Below are 14,915 nucleotides of genomic sequence, written 5' to 3'. Positions count from 1 at the left end.
TGCATGTGTATAGTGTGTTGTATGCAGTGCGTGTGTATAGTGTGTAGTATGCGTGTGTATAGTGTGTAGTATGCAGTGCGTGTGTATAGTGTGTAGTATGCAGTGCGTGTGTATAGTGTGTTGTATGCAGTGCGTGTGTATAGTGTGTAGTATGCGTGTGTATAGTGTGTAGTATGCAGTGCGTGTGTATAGTGTGTAGTATGCAGTGCGTGTGTATAGTGTGTAGTATGCAGTGCGTGTGTATAGTGTGTAGTATGCAGTGCGTGTGTATAGTGTGTAGTATGCAGTACGTGTGTATAGTGTGTAGTATGCGTGTGTATAGTGTGTAGTATGCAGTGCGTGTGTATAGTGTGTAGTATGCAGTGCGTGTGTATAATGTGTAGTATGCGTGTGTATAGTGTGTAGTATGCAGTACGTGTGTATACTGTGTAGTATGCAGTGCGTTTGTATAGTGTGTAGTATGCAGTGCGTGTGTATAGTGTGTAGTATGCGTGTGTGTAGTGTGTAGTTTGCATGTGTATAGTGTGTAGTATGCAGTACGTGTGTATAGTGTGTAGTATGCGTGTGTATAGTGTGTAGTATGCGTGTGTATAGTGTGTAGTATGCAGTACGTGTGTATAGTGTGTAGTATGCGTGTGTATAGTGTGTAGTATGCGTGTGTATAGTGTGTAGTATGCATGTGTATAGTGTGTAGTATGCAGTACGTGTGTATAGTGTGTAGTATGCAGTGCGTGTGTATAGTGTGTAGTATGCATGTGTATAGTGTGTAGTATGCAGTACGTGTGTATAGTGTGTAGTATGCAGTACGTGTGTATAGTGTGTAGTATGCGTGTGTATAGTGTGTAGTATGCAGTGCGTGTGTATAGTGTGTAGTATGCGTGTGTATAGTGTGTAGTATGCAGTACGTGTGTATAGTGTGTAGTATGCGTGTGTATAGTGTGTAGTATGCAGTGCGTGTGTATAGTGTGTAGTATGCAGTACGTGTGTATAGTGTGTAGTATGCAGTGCGTGTGTATAGTGTGTAGTATGCAGTACGTGTGTATAGTGTGTAGTATGCAGCGCATGTGTATAGTGTGTAGTATGCAGTGCGTGTGTATAGTGTGTAGTATGCGTGTGTATAGTGTGTAGTATGCAGTGCGTGTGTATAGTGTGTCGTATGCAGTGCGTGTGTATAGTGTGTAGTATGCAGCGCATGTGTATAGTGTGTAGTATGCAGTGCGTGTGTATAGTGTGTGGTATGCATGTGTATAGTGTGTAGTATGCAGTACGTGTGTATAGTGTGTAGTATGCATGTGTATAGTGTGTTGTATGCAGTGCGTGTGTATAGTGTGTAGTATGCGTGTGTATAGTGTGTAGTATGCAGTACGTGTGTATAGTGTGTAGTATGCGTGTGTATAGTGTGTAGTATGCAGTGCGTGTGTATAGTGTGTAGTATGCAGTACGTGTGTATAGTGTGTAGTATGCAGTACGTGTGTATAGTGTGTAGTATGCAGTACGTGTGTATAGTGTGTAGTATGCGTGTGTATAGTGTGTAGTATGCAGTGCGTGTGTATAATGTGTAGTATGCGTGTGTATAGTGTGTAGTATGCGTGTGTATAGTGTGTAGAATGCAGTGCGTGTGTATAGTGTGTAGTATGCGTGTGTATAGTGTGTAGTATGCCGTACGTGTGTATAGTGTGTAGTATGCGTGTGTATAGTGTGTAGTATGCAGTGCGTGTGTATAGTGTGTAGTATGCAGTGCGTGTGTATAGTGTGTAGTATGCGTGTGTATAGTGTGTAGTATGCAGTACGTGTGTATAGTGTGTAGTATGCAGTGCGTGTGTATAATGTGTAGTATGCGTGTGTATAGTGTGTAGAATGCAGTACGTGTGTATAGTGTGTAGTATGCAGTACGTGTGTATAGTGTGTAGTATGCAGTGCGTGTGTATAGTGTGTAGTATGCGTGTGTATAGTTTGTAGTATTCAGTGCGTGTGTATAGTGTGTAGTATGCAGTGCGTGTGTATAGTGTGTATTATGCATGTGTATAGTGTGTAGTATGCAGTGCGTGTGTATAGTGTGTAGTTTGCAGTACGTGTGTATAGTGTGTAGTATGTAGTGCATGTGTATAGTGTGTAGTATGCAGTGCGTGTGTATAGTGTGTAGTATGCGTGTGTATAGTGTGTAGTATGCAGTGCGTGTGTATAGTGTGTAGTATGCAGTGCGTGTGTATAATGTGTAGTATGCGTGTGTATAGTGTGTAGTATGCAGTACGTGTGTATACTGTGTAGTATGCAGTGCGTTTGTATAGTGTGTAGTATGCAGTACGTGTGTATAGTGTGTAGTATGCAGTGCGTGTGTATAATGTGTAGTATGCGTGTGTATAGTGTGTAGTATGCAGTACGTGTGTATAGTGTGTAGTATGCAGTGCGTGTGTATAGTGTGTAGTATGCGTGTGTATAGTGTGTAGTATGCAGTACGTGTGTATAGTGTTTAGTAAGCAGTGCGTGTGTATAGTGTGTAGTATGCGTGTGTATAGTGTGTAGTATGCAGTGCGTGTGTATAGTGTGTAGTATGCAGTACGTGTGTATAGTGTGTAGTATGCAGTGCGTGTGTATAGTGTGTAGTATGCAGTACGTGTGTATAGTGTGTAGTATGCAGTGCGTGTGTATAGTGTGTAGTATGCGTGTGTATAGTGTGTAGTATGCGTGTGTATAGTGTGTAGTATGCAGTGCGTGTGTATAGTGTGTAGTATGCAGTGCGTGTGTATAGTGTGTAGTATGCGTGTGTATAGTGTGTAGTATGCAGTACGTGTGTATAGTGTGTAGTATGCATGTGTATAGTATGCAGTGCGTGTGTATAGTGTGTAGTATGCAGTACGTGTGTATAGTGTGTAGTATGCAGTACGTGTGTATAGTGTGTAGTATGCAGTACGTGTGTATAGTGTGTAGTATGCGTGTGTATAGTGTGTAGTATGCAGTGCGTGTGTATAGTGTGTAGTATGCAGTGCGTGTGTATAATGTGTAGTATGCGTGTGTATAGTGTGTAGTATGCGTGTGTATAGTGTGTAGTATGCATGTGTATAGTATGCAGTGCGTGTGTATAGTGTGTAGTATGCAGTACGTGTGTATAGTGTGTAGTATGCAGTACGTGTGTATAGTGTGTAGTATGCAGTACGTGTGTATAGTGTGTAGTATGCGTGTGTATAGTGTGTAGTATGCAGTGCGTGTGTATAGTGTGTAGTATGCAGTGCGTGTGTATAATGTGTAGTATGCGTGTGTATAGTGTGTAGTATGCAGTGCGTGTGTATAGTGTGTTGTATGCAGTGCGTGTGTATAGTGTGTAGTATGCGTGTGTATAGTGTGTAGTATGCAGTACGTGTGTATAGTGTGTAGTATGCGTGTGTATAGTGTGTAGTATGCAGTGCGTGTGTATAGTGTGTAGTATGCAGTGCGTGTGTATAGTGTGTAGTATGCGTGTGTATAGTGTGTAGTATGCAGTACGTGGGTATAGTGTGTAGTATGCAGTGCGTGTGTATAATGTGTAGTATGCGTGTATATAGTGTGTAGAATGCAGTACGTGTGTATAGTGTGTAGTATGCAGTACGTGTGTATAGTGTGTAGAATGCAGTGCGTGTGTATAGTGTGTAGTATGCATGTGTATAGTGTGTAGTATGCAGTACGTGTGTATAGTGTGTAGTATGCAGTGCGTGTGTATAGTGTGTAGTATGCAGTGCGTGTGTATAGTGTGTAGTATGCAGTACGTGTGTATAGTGTGTAGTATGCGTGTGTTTAGTGTGTAGTATGCAGTGCGTGTGTATAGTGTGTAGTATGCGTGTGTATAGTGTGTAGTATGCGTGTGTATAGTGTGTAGTATGCAGTGCGTGTGTATAGTGTGTAGTATGCAGTACGTGTGTATAGTGTGTAGTATGCAGTGCGTGTGTATAGTGTGTAGTATGCAGTACGTGTGTATAGTGTGTAGTATGCAGCGCATGTGTATAGTGTGTAGTATGCAGTGCGTGTGTATAGTGTGTAGTATGCGTGTGTATAGTGTGTAGTATGCAGTGCGTGTGTATAGTGTGTAGTATGCAGCGCGTGTGTATAGTGTGTAGTATGCAGCGCGTGTGTATAGTGTGTAGTATGCAGCGCGTGTGTATAGTGTGTAGTATGCAGTGCGTGTGTATAGTGTGTAGTATGCAGTGCGTGTGTATAGTGTGTAGTATGCAGTGCGTGTGTATAGTGTGTAGTATGCAGTGCGTGTGTATAGTGTGTAGTATGCAGTACGTGTGTATAGTGTGTAGTATGCATGTGTATAGTGTTGTATGCAGTGCGTGTGTATAGTGTGTAGTATGCGTGTGTATAGTGTGTAGTATGCAGTGCGTGTGTATAGTGTGTAGTATGCAGTGCGTGTGTATAGTGTGTAGTATGCAGTGCGTGTGTATAGTGTGTAGTATGCAGTGCGTGTGTATAGTGTGTAGTATGCAGTGCGTGTGTATAGTGTGTAGTATGCAGTACGTGTGTATAGTGTGTAGTATGCGTGTGTATAGTGTGTAGTATGCAGTGCGTGTGTATAGTGTGTAGTATGCAGTGCGTGTGTATAATGTGTAGTATGCGTGTGTATAGTGTGTAGTATGCAGTACGTGTGTATACTGTGTAGTATGCAGTGCGTTTGTATAGTGTGTAGTATGCAGTGCGTGTGTATAGTGTGTAGTATGCGTGTGTGTAGTGTGTAGTTTGTATGTGTATAGTGTGTAGTATGCAGTACGTGTGTATAGTGTGTAGTATGCGTGTGTATAGTGTGTAGTATGCGTGTGTATAGTGTGTAGTATGCAGTACGTGTGTATAGTGTGTAGTATGCGTGTGTATAGTGTGTAGTATGCGTGTGTATAGTGTGTAGTATGCATGTGTATAGTGTGTAGTATGCAGTACGTGTGTATAGTGTGTAGTATGCAGTGCGTGTGTATAGTGTGTAGTATGCATGTGTATAGTGTGTAGTATGCAGTACGTGTGTATAGTGTGTAGTATGCAGTACGTGTGTATAGTGTGTAGCATGCGTGTGTATAGTGTGTAGTATGCAGTGCGTGTGTATAGTGTGTAGTATGCGTGTGTATAGTGTGTAGTATGCAGTACGTGTGTATAGTGTGTAGTATGCGTGTGTATAGTGTGTAGTATGCAGTGCGTGTGTATAGTGTGTAGTATGCAGTACGTGTGTATAGTGTGTAGTATGCAGTGCGTGTGTATAGTGTGTAGTATGCAGTACGTGTGTATAGTGTGTAGTATGCAGCGCATGTGTATAGTGTGTAGTATGCAGTGCGTGTGTATAGTGTGTAGTATGCGTGTGTATAGTGTGTAGTATGCAGTGCGTGTGTATAGTGTGTAGTATGCAGTGCGTGTGTATAGTGTGTAGTATGCAGCGCATGTGTATAGTGTGTAGTATGCAGTGCGTGTGTATAGTGTGTAGTATGCATGTGTATAGTGTGTAGTATGCAGTACGTGTGTATAGTGTGTAGTATGCATGTGTATAGTGTGTTGTATGCAGTGCGTGTGTATAGTGTGTAGTATGCGTGTGTATAGTGTGTAGTATGCAGTACGTGTGTATAGTGTGTAGTATGCATGTGTATAGTGTGTAGTATGCAGTGCGTGTGTATAGTGTGTAGTATGCAGTACGTGTGTATAGTGTGTAGTATGCAGTACGTGTGTATAGTGTGTAGTATGCAGTACGTGTGTATAGTGTGTAGTATGCGTGTGTATAGTGTGTAGTATGCAGTGCGTGTGTATAATGTGTAGTATGCGTGTGTATAGTGTGTAGTATGCGTGTGTATAGTGTGTAGTATGCAGTGCGTGTGTATAGTGTGTAGTATGCGTGTGTATAGTGTGTAGTATGCAGTACGTGTGTATAGTGTGTAGTATGCGTGTGTATAGTGTGTAGTATGCAGTGCGTGTGTATAGTGTGTAGTATGCGTGTGTATAGTGTGTAGTATGCAGTACGTGTGTATAGTGTGTAGTATGCAGTGCGTGTGTATAATGTGTAGTATGCGTGTGTATAGTGTGTAGAATGCAGTACGTGTGTATAGTGTGTAGTATGCAGTACGTGTGTATAGTGTGTAGTATGCAGTGCGTGTGTATAGTGTGTAGTATGCGTGTGTATAGTTTGTAGTATTCAGTGCGTGTGTATAGTGTGTAGTATGCAGTGCGTGTGTATAGTGTGTATTATGCATGTGTATAGTGTGTATTATGCATGTGTATAGTGTGTAGTATGCAGTGCGTGTGTATAGTGTGTAGTTTGCAGTACGTGTGTATAGTGTGTAGTATGTAGTGCATGTGTATAGTGTGTAGTATGCAGTGCGTGTGTATAGTGTGTAGTATGCGTGTGTATAGTGTGTAGTATGCAGTGCGTGTGTATAGTGTGTAGTATGCAGTGCGTGTGTATAATGTGTAGTATGCGTGTGTATAGTGTGTAGTATGCAGTACGTGTGTATACTGTGTAGTATGCAGTGCGTTTGTATAGTGTGTAGTATGCAGTGCGTGTGTATAGTGTGTAGAATGCAGTGCGTGTGTATAATGTGTAGTATGCTTGTGTATAGTGTGTAGTATGCAGTACGTGTGTATAGTGTGTAGTATGCAGTGCGTGTGTATAATGTGTAGTATGCGTGTGTATAGTGTGTAGTATGCAGTACGTGTGTATAGTGTGTAGTATGCAGTGCGTGTGTATAGTGTGTAGTATGCATGTGTATAGTGTGTAGTATGCAGTACGTGTGTATAGTGTGTAGTATGCAGTACGTGTGTATAGTGTGTAGTATGCGTGTGTATAGTGTGTAGTATGCAGTGCGTGTGTATAGTGTGTAGTATGCAGTACGTGTGTATAGTGTGTAGTATGCAGTGCGTGTGTATAGTGTGTAGTATGCAGTACGTGTGTATAGTGTGTAGTATGCAGTGCGTGTGTATAGTGTGTAGTATGCATGTGTATAGTGTGTAGTATGCAGTACGTGTGTATAGTGTGTAGTATGCAGTGCGTGTGTATAGTGTGTAGTATGCATGTGTATAGTGTGTAGTATGCAGTACGTGTGTATAGTGTGTAGTATGCAGTACGTGTGTATAGTGTGTAGTATGCGTGTGTATAGTGTGTAGTATGCAGTGCGTGTGTATAGTGTGTAGTATGCGTGTGTATAGTGTGTAGTATGCAGTACGTGTGTATAGTGTGTAGTATGCGTGTGTATAGTGTGTAGTATGCAGTGCGTGTGTATAGTGTGTAGTATGCAGTACGTGTGTATAGTGTGTAGTATGCAGTGCGTGTGTATAGTGTGTAGTATGCAGTACGTGTGTATAGTGTGTAGTATGCAGCGCATGTGTATAGTGTGTAGTATGCAGTGCGTGTGTATAGTGTGTAGTATGCGTGTGTATAGTGTGTAGTATGCAGTGCGTGTGTATAGTGTGTAGTATGCAGTGCGTGTGTATAGTGTGTAGTATGCAGTGCGTGTGTATAGTGTGTAGTATGCGTGTGTATAGTGTGTAGTATGCAGCGCATGTGTATAGTGTGTAGTATGCAGTGCGTGTGTATAGTGTGTAGTATGCATGTGTATAGTGTGTAGTATGCAGTACGTGTGTATAGTGTGTAGTATGCATGTGTATAGTGTGTTGTATGCAGTGCGTGTGTATAGTGTGTAGTATGCGTGTGTATAGTGTGTAGTATGCAGTACGTGTGTATAGTGTGTAGTATGCATGTGTATAGTGTGTAGTATGCAGTGCGTGTGTATAGTGTGTAGTATGCAGTACGTGTGTATAGTGTGTAGTATGCAGTACGTGTGTATAGTGTGTAGTATGCGTGTGTATAGTGTGTAGTATGCAGTGCGTGTGTATAATGTGTAGTATGCGTGTGTATAGTGTGTAGTATGCGTGTGTATAGTTTGTAGTATGCAGTGCGTGTGTATAGTGTGTAGTATGCGTGTGTATAGTGTGTAGTATGCAGTACGTGTGTATAGTGTGTAGTATGCGTGTGTATAGTGTGTAGTATGCAGTGCGTGTGTATAGTGTGTATAGTGTGTAGTATGCGTGTGTATAGTGTGTAGTATGCAGTACGTGTGTATAGTGTGTAGTATGCAGTGCGTGTGTATAATGTGTAGTATGCGTGTGTATAGTGTGTAGAATGCAGTACGTGTGTATAGTGTGTAGTATGCAGTACGTGTGTATAGTGTGTAGTATGCAGTGCGTGTGTATAGTGTGTAGTATGCGTGTGTATAGTTTGTAGTATTCAGTGCGTGTGTATAGTGTGTAGTATGCAGTGCGTGTGTATAGTGTGTATTATGCATGTGTAGATGTGTGTAGTATGCAGTGCGTGTGTATAGTGTGTAGTTTGCAGTACGTGTGTATAGTGTGTAGTATGTAGTGCATGTGTATAGTGTGTAGTATGCAGTGCGTGTGTATAGTGTGTAGTATGCGTGTGTATAGTGTGTAGTATGCAGTGCGTGTGTATAGTGTGTAGTATGCAGTGCGTGTGTATAATGTGTAGTATGCGTGTGTATAGTGTGTAGTATGCAGTACGTGTGTATACTGTGTAGTATGCAGTGCGTTTGTATAGTGTGTAGTATGCAGTGCGTGTGTATAGTGTGTAGAATGCAGTGCGTGTGTATAATGTGTAGTATGCGTGTGTATAGTGTGTAGTATGCAGTACGTGTGTATAGTGTGTAGTATGCAGTGCGTGTGTATAATGTGTAGTATGCGTTTGTATAGTGTGTAGTATGCAGTACGTGTGTATAGTGTGTAGTATGCAGTGCGTGTGTATAGTGTGTAGTATGCATGTGTATAGTGTGTAGTATGCAGTACGTGTGTATAGTGTTTAGTATGCAGTGCGTGTGTATAGTGTGTAGTATGCGTGTGTATAGTGTGTAGTATGCAGTGCGTGTGTATAGTGTGTAGTATGCAGTACGTGTGTATAGTGTGTAGTATGCAGTGCGTGTGTATAGTGTGTAGTATGCAGTACGTGTGTATAGTGTGTAGTATGCAGTGCGTGTGTATAGTGTGTAGTATGCGTGTGTATAGTGTGTAGTATGCAGTGCGTGTGTATAGTGTGTAGTATGCAGTGCGTGTGTATAGTGTGTAGTATGCAGTGCGTGTGTATAGTGTGTAGTATGCAGTGCGTGTGTATAGTGTGTAGTATGCAGTGCGTGTGTATAGTGTGTAGTATGCAGTGCGTGTGTATAGTGTGTAGTATGCAGTGCGTGTGTATAGTGTGTAGTATGCAGTGCGTGTGTATAGTGTGTAGTATGCAGTGCGTGTGTATAGTGTGTAGTATGCAGTGCGTGTGTATAGTGTGTAGTATGCAGTGCGTGTGTATAGTGTGTAGTATGCAGTGCGTGTGTATAGTGTGTAGTATGCAGTGCGTGTGTATAGTGTGTAGTATGCAGTACGTGTGTATAGTGTGTAGTATGCATGTGTATAGTGTGTTGTATGCAGTGCGTGTGTATAGTGTGTAGTATGCGTGTGTATAGTGTGTAGTATGCAGTACGTGTGTATAGTGTGTAGTATGCATGTGTATAGTATGCAGTGCGTGTGTATAGTGTGTAGTATGCAGTACGTGTGTATAGTGTGTAGTATGCAGTACGTGTGTATAGTGTGTAGTATGCAGTACGTGTGTATAGTGTGTAGTATGCGTGTGTATAGTGTGTAGTATGCAGTGCGTGTGTATAGTGTGTAGTATGCAGTGCGTGTGTATAATGTGTAGTATGCGTGTGTATAGTGTGTAGTATGCGTGTGTATAGTGTGTAGTATGCATGTGTATAGTATGCAGTGCGTGTGTATAGTGTGTAGTATGCAGTACGTGTGTATAGTGTGTAGTATGCAGTACGTGTGTATAGTGTGTAGTATGCAGTACGTGTGTATAGTGTGTAGTATGCGTGTGTATAGTGTGTAGTATGCAGTGCGTGTGTATAGTGTGTAGTATGCAGTGCGTGTGTATAATGTGTAGTATGCGTGTGTATAGTGTGTAGTATGCAGTGCGTGTGTATAGTGTGTTGTATGCAGTGCGTGTGTATAGTGTGTAGTATGCGTGTGTATAGTGTGTAGTATGCAGTACGTGTGTATAGTGTGTAGTATGCGTGTGTATAGTGTGTAGTATGCAGTGCGTGTGTATAGTGTGTAGTATGCAGTGCGTGTGTATAGTGTGTAGTATGCGTGTGTATAGTGTGTAGTATGCAGTACGTGTGTATAGTGTGTAGTATGCAGTGCGTGTGTATAATGTGTAGTATGCGTGTGTATAGTGTGTAGAATGCAGTACGTGTGTATAGTGTGTAGTATGCAGTACGTGTGTATAGTGTGTAGAATGCAGTGCGTGTGTATAGTGTGTAGTATGCGTGTGTATAGTGTGTAGTATTCAGTGCGTGTGTATAGTGTGTAGTATGCAGTGCGTGTGTATAGTGTGTATTATGCATGTGTATAGTGTGTAGTATGCAGTGCGTGTGTATAGTGTGTAGTTTGCAGTACGTGTGTATAGTGTGTAGTATGTAGTGCATGTGTATAGTGTGTAGTATGCAGTGCGTGTGTATAGTGTGTAGTATGCGTGTGTATAGTGTGTAGTATGCAGTGCGTGTGTATAGTGTGTAGTATGCAGTGCGTGTGTATAATGTGTAGTATGCGTGTGTATAGTGTGTAGTATGCAGTACGTGTGTATACTGTGTAGTATGCAGTGCGTTTGTATAGTGTGTAGTATGCAGTGCGTGTGTATAGTGTGTAGAATGCAGTGCGTGTGTATAATGTGTAGTATGCGTGTGTATAGTGTGTAGTATGCAGTACGTGTGTATAGTGTGTAGTATGCAGTGCGTGTGTATAATGTGTAGTATGCGTGTGTATAGTGTGTAGTATGCAGTACGTGTGTATAGTGTGTAGTATGCAGTGCGTGTGTATAGTGTGTAGTATGCATGTGTATAGTGTGTAGTATGCAGTACGTGTGTATAGTGTTTAGTATGCAGTGCGTGTGTATAGTGTGTAGTATGCGTGTGTATAGTGTGTAGTATGCAGTGCGTGTGTATAGTGTGTAGTATGCGTGTGTATAGTGTGTAGTATGCAGTGCGTGTGTATAGTGTGTAGTATGCAGTACGTGTGTATAGTGTGTAGTATGCAGTGCGTGTGTATAGTGTGTAGTATGCAGTACGTGTGTATAGTGTGTAGTATGCAGTGCGTGTGTATAGTGTGTAGTATGCGTGTGTATAGTGTGTAGTATGCAGTGCGTGTGTATAGTGTGTAGTATGCAGTGCGTGTGTATAGTGTGTAGTATGCAGTGCGTGTGTATAGTGTGTAGTATGCAGTGCGTGTGTATAGTGTGTAGTATGCAGTGCGTGTGTATAGTGTGTAGTATGCAGTGCGTGTGTATAGTGTGTAGTATGCAGTGCTTGTGTTTAGTGTGTAGTATGCAGTGCGTGTGTATAGTGTGTAGTATGCAGTGCGTGTGTATAGTGTGTAGTATGCAGTGCGTGTGTATAGTGTGTAGTATGCAGTGCGTGTGTATAGTGTGTAGTATGCAGTGCGTGTGTATAGTGTGTAGTATGCAGTGCGTGTGTATAGTGTGTAGTATGCATGTGTATAGTGTGTAGTATGCATGTGTATAGTGTGTTGTATGCAGTGCGTGTGTATAGTGTGTAGTATGCGTGTGTATAGTGTGTAGTATGCAGTACGTGTGTATAGTGTGTAGTATGCATGTGTATAGTATGCAGTGCGTGTGTATAGTGTGTAGTATGCAGTACGTGTGTATAGTGTGTAGTATGCAGTACGTGTGTATAGTGTGTAGTATGCAGTACGTGTGTATAGTGTGTAGTATGCGTGTGTATAGTGTGTAGTATGCAGTGCGTGTGTATAGTGTGTAGTATGCAGTGCGTGTGTATAATGTGTAGTATGCGTGTGTATAGTGTGTAGTATGCGTGTGTATAGTGTGTAGTATGCATGTGTATAGTATGCAGTGCGTGTGTATAGTGTGTAGTATGCAGTACGTGTGTATAGTGTGTAGTATGCAGTACGTGTGTATAGTGTGTAGTATGCAGTACGTGTGTATAGTGTGTAGTATGCGTGTGTATAGTGTGTAGTATGCAGTGCGTGTGTATAGTGTGTAGTATGCAGTGCGTGTGTATAATGTGTAGTATGCGTGTGTATAGTGTGTAGTATGCAGTGCGTGTGTATAGTGTGTTGTATGCAGTGCGTGTGTATAGTGTGTAGTATGCGTGTGTATAGTGTGTAGTATGCAGTACGTGTGTATAGTGTGTAGTATGCGTGTGTATAGTGTGTAGTATGCAGTGCGTGTGTATAGTGTGTAGTATGCAGTGCGTGTGTATAGTGTGTAGTATGCGTGTGTATAGTGTGTAGTATGCAGTACGTGTGTATAGTGTGTAGTATGCAGTGCGTGTGTATAATGTGTAGTATGCGTGTGTATAGTGTGTAGAATGCAGTACGTGTGTATAGTGTGTAGTATGCAGTACGTGTGTATAGTGTGTAGAATGCAGTGCGTGTGTATAGTGTGTAGTATGCGTGTGTATAGTGTGTAGTATGCAGTGCGTGTGTATAGTGTGTAGTATGCAGTGCGTGTGTATAGTGTGTATTATGCATGTGTATAGTGTGTAGTTTGCAGTACGTGTGTATAGTGTGTAGTATGTAGTGCATGTGTATAGTGTGTAGTATGCAGTGCGTGTGTATAGTGTGTAGTATGCGTGTGTATAGTGTGTAGTATGCAGTGCGTGTGTATAGTGTGTAGTATGCAGTGCGTGTGTATAATGTGTAGTATGCGTGTGTATAGTGTGTAGTATGCAGTACGTGTGTATACTGTGTAGTATGCAGTGCGTTTGTATAGTGTGTAGTATGCAGTGCGTGTGTATAGTGTGTAGAATGCAGTGCGTGTGTATAATGTGTAGTATGCGTGTGTATAGTGTGTAGTATGCAGTACGTGTGTATAGTGTGTAGTATGCAGTGCGTGTGTATAATGTGTAGTATGCGTGTGTATAGTGTGTAGTATGCAGTACGTGTGTATAGTGTGTAGTATGCAGTGCGTGTGTATAGTGTGTAGTATGCATGTGTATAGTGTGTAGTATGCAGTACGTGTGTATAGTGTTTAGTATGCAGTGCGTTTGTATAGTGTGTAGTATGCGTGTGTATAGTGTGTAGTATGCAGTGCGTGTGTATAGTGTGTAGTATGCAGTACGTGTGTATAGTGTGTAGTATGCAGTGCGTGTGTATAGTGTGTAGTATGCGTGTGTAGTATGCGTGTGTATAGTGTGTAGTATGCAGTGCGTGTGTATAGTGTGTAGTATGCAGTGCGTGTGTATAGTGTGTAGTATGCAGTGCGTGTGTATAGTGTGTAGTATGCAGTGCGTGTGTATAGTGTGTAGTATGCGTGTGTATAGTGTGTAGTATGCAGTGCGTGTGTATAGTGTGTAGTATGCAGTGCGTGTGTATAGTGTGTAGTATGCAGTGCGTGTGTATAGTGTGTAGTATGCAGTACGTGTGTATAGTGTGTAGTATGCAGTGCGTGTGTATAGTGTGTAGTATGCAGTGCGTGTGTATAGTGTGTAGTATGCAGTGCGTGTGTATAGTGTGTAGTATGCAGTGCGTGTGTATAGTGTGTAGTATGCAGTGCGTGTGTTGCTGTGGAGACGGCGTTACCTGAGTTGTTATGGTCGAAGGTCAAAGAGGTCAGCGAGGGCCAGGACAGCTCCGCCTCTGGACACACGAAGGACAAACACCTTTAGCTCAGGTCGTTTAAACACTTTAAAAGTATTTAACAAATACTTCTACTAAATATGAAGGATCGAGTCAAATCCCTCACATGATATTTACTCGAGTATTTTACGTGTTGATTTTGTGGTTGATGCTAATACTTTACAGAAATGTACTGCAAATGAATACTTCTACTTCTAAACAACTCCACAAACTCCAGAGGAAGAGGAAGTGCAGATTCTTCTTCTGCGTCGCTCAGAGCCTAGAGCGCCCTCTTGTGGTTGTCAGGGTGAAAATAATAAATAATATCACATATAAGTCGCACAGCGGCCACAACTATGAAAAAAGGTGCAACTTATAGTCCGGAGAATACGGTAGTTCTACTTTCACACTACGAATGTCTTAATAAAGTGAAGAAATCCTTCAAATTAAAAACATCTTCCTCTGAAGTGTGTAAAAGCCCAGAGGTTTGTCATCAGACGTTTGTCCAGCGGTCAGACGTTTGTCCACGTTTGTCCAGCGGTCAGACGTTTGTGCAGATGCAAGACGTTTGTCCAGCGGTCAGACGTTTGTCCGGCTGTCAGACATTTGTCCAGCGGTCAGACGTTTGTCCGGCGGTCAGACGTTTGTCCGGCTGTCAGACATTTGTCCAGCGGTCAGACGTTTGTCCAGCTGTCAGACGTTTGTCCAGCTGTCAGATGTTTGTCCAGATGCAAGACGTTTATCCAGCGGTCAGACGTTTGTCCAGATGCAAGACGTTTGTCCAGCGGTCAGACGTTTGTCCGGCTGTCAGACATTTGTCCAGCGGTCAGACGTTTGTCCGGCTGTCAGACGTTTGTCCGGCTGTCAGACATTTGTCCAGCGGTCAGACGTTTGTCCAGCGGTCAGACGTTTGTCCAGCTGTCAGACGTTTGTCCAGCGGTCAGACGTTTGTCCAGCGGTCAGACGTTTGTCCAGCTGTCAGACGTTTGTCCAGCGGTCAGACGTTTGTCCAGATGCAAGACGTTTGTCCAGCGGTCAGACGTTTGTCCAGCGGTCAGACGTTTGTCCGGCTGTCAGACGTTTGTCCAGCGGTCAGACGTTTGTCCAGCTGCCAGACGTTTGTCCGGCTTTCAGACGTTTGTCCAGTGGTCAGACGTTTGTCCAGCGGTCAGACGTTTGTCCGACTGTCAGACGTTTGTCCGTCTGTCAGACGTTTGTCCAGATGCAAGACGTTTGTCCAGCTTCCAGACCTTTGTCCGGCTGTCAGA

The 14,915-nt window shown here is 42.5% G+C and overlaps 1 protein-coding gene across 1 annotated transcript in view; it reads right to left on the bottom strand.

The window, feature by feature from the left end:
• kcnq1.1 (potassium voltage-gated channel, KQT-like subfamily, member 1.1) overlaps positions 1–14,915 on the bottom strand; it is a 162,839-nt gene that overhangs the window by 62,217 nt on the left and 85,707 nt on the right. Inside the window, 1 exon segment of the mRNA XM_072465616.1 lies at positions 13,612–13,668. Within this exon segment, the coding sequence (XP_072321717.1) occupies positions 13,612–13,668 (57 nt within the window).

The sequence above is a fragment of the Eucyclogobius newberryi genome, unplaced genomic scaffold (assembly GCF_026437365.1).
Source record: "Eucyclogobius newberryi isolate DKJ021-1_F unplaced genomic scaffold, fEucNew1.0.hap1 SCAF_5, whole genome shotgun sequence".
NCBI classification, from domain to species: Eukaryota; Metazoa; Chordata; class Actinopteri; order Gobiiformes; family Gobiidae; genus Eucyclogobius; species Eucyclogobius newberryi.
Note: the sequence above shows the minus strand (reverse complement) of the source record. Positions and strands in the feature narration are given on the sequence as shown.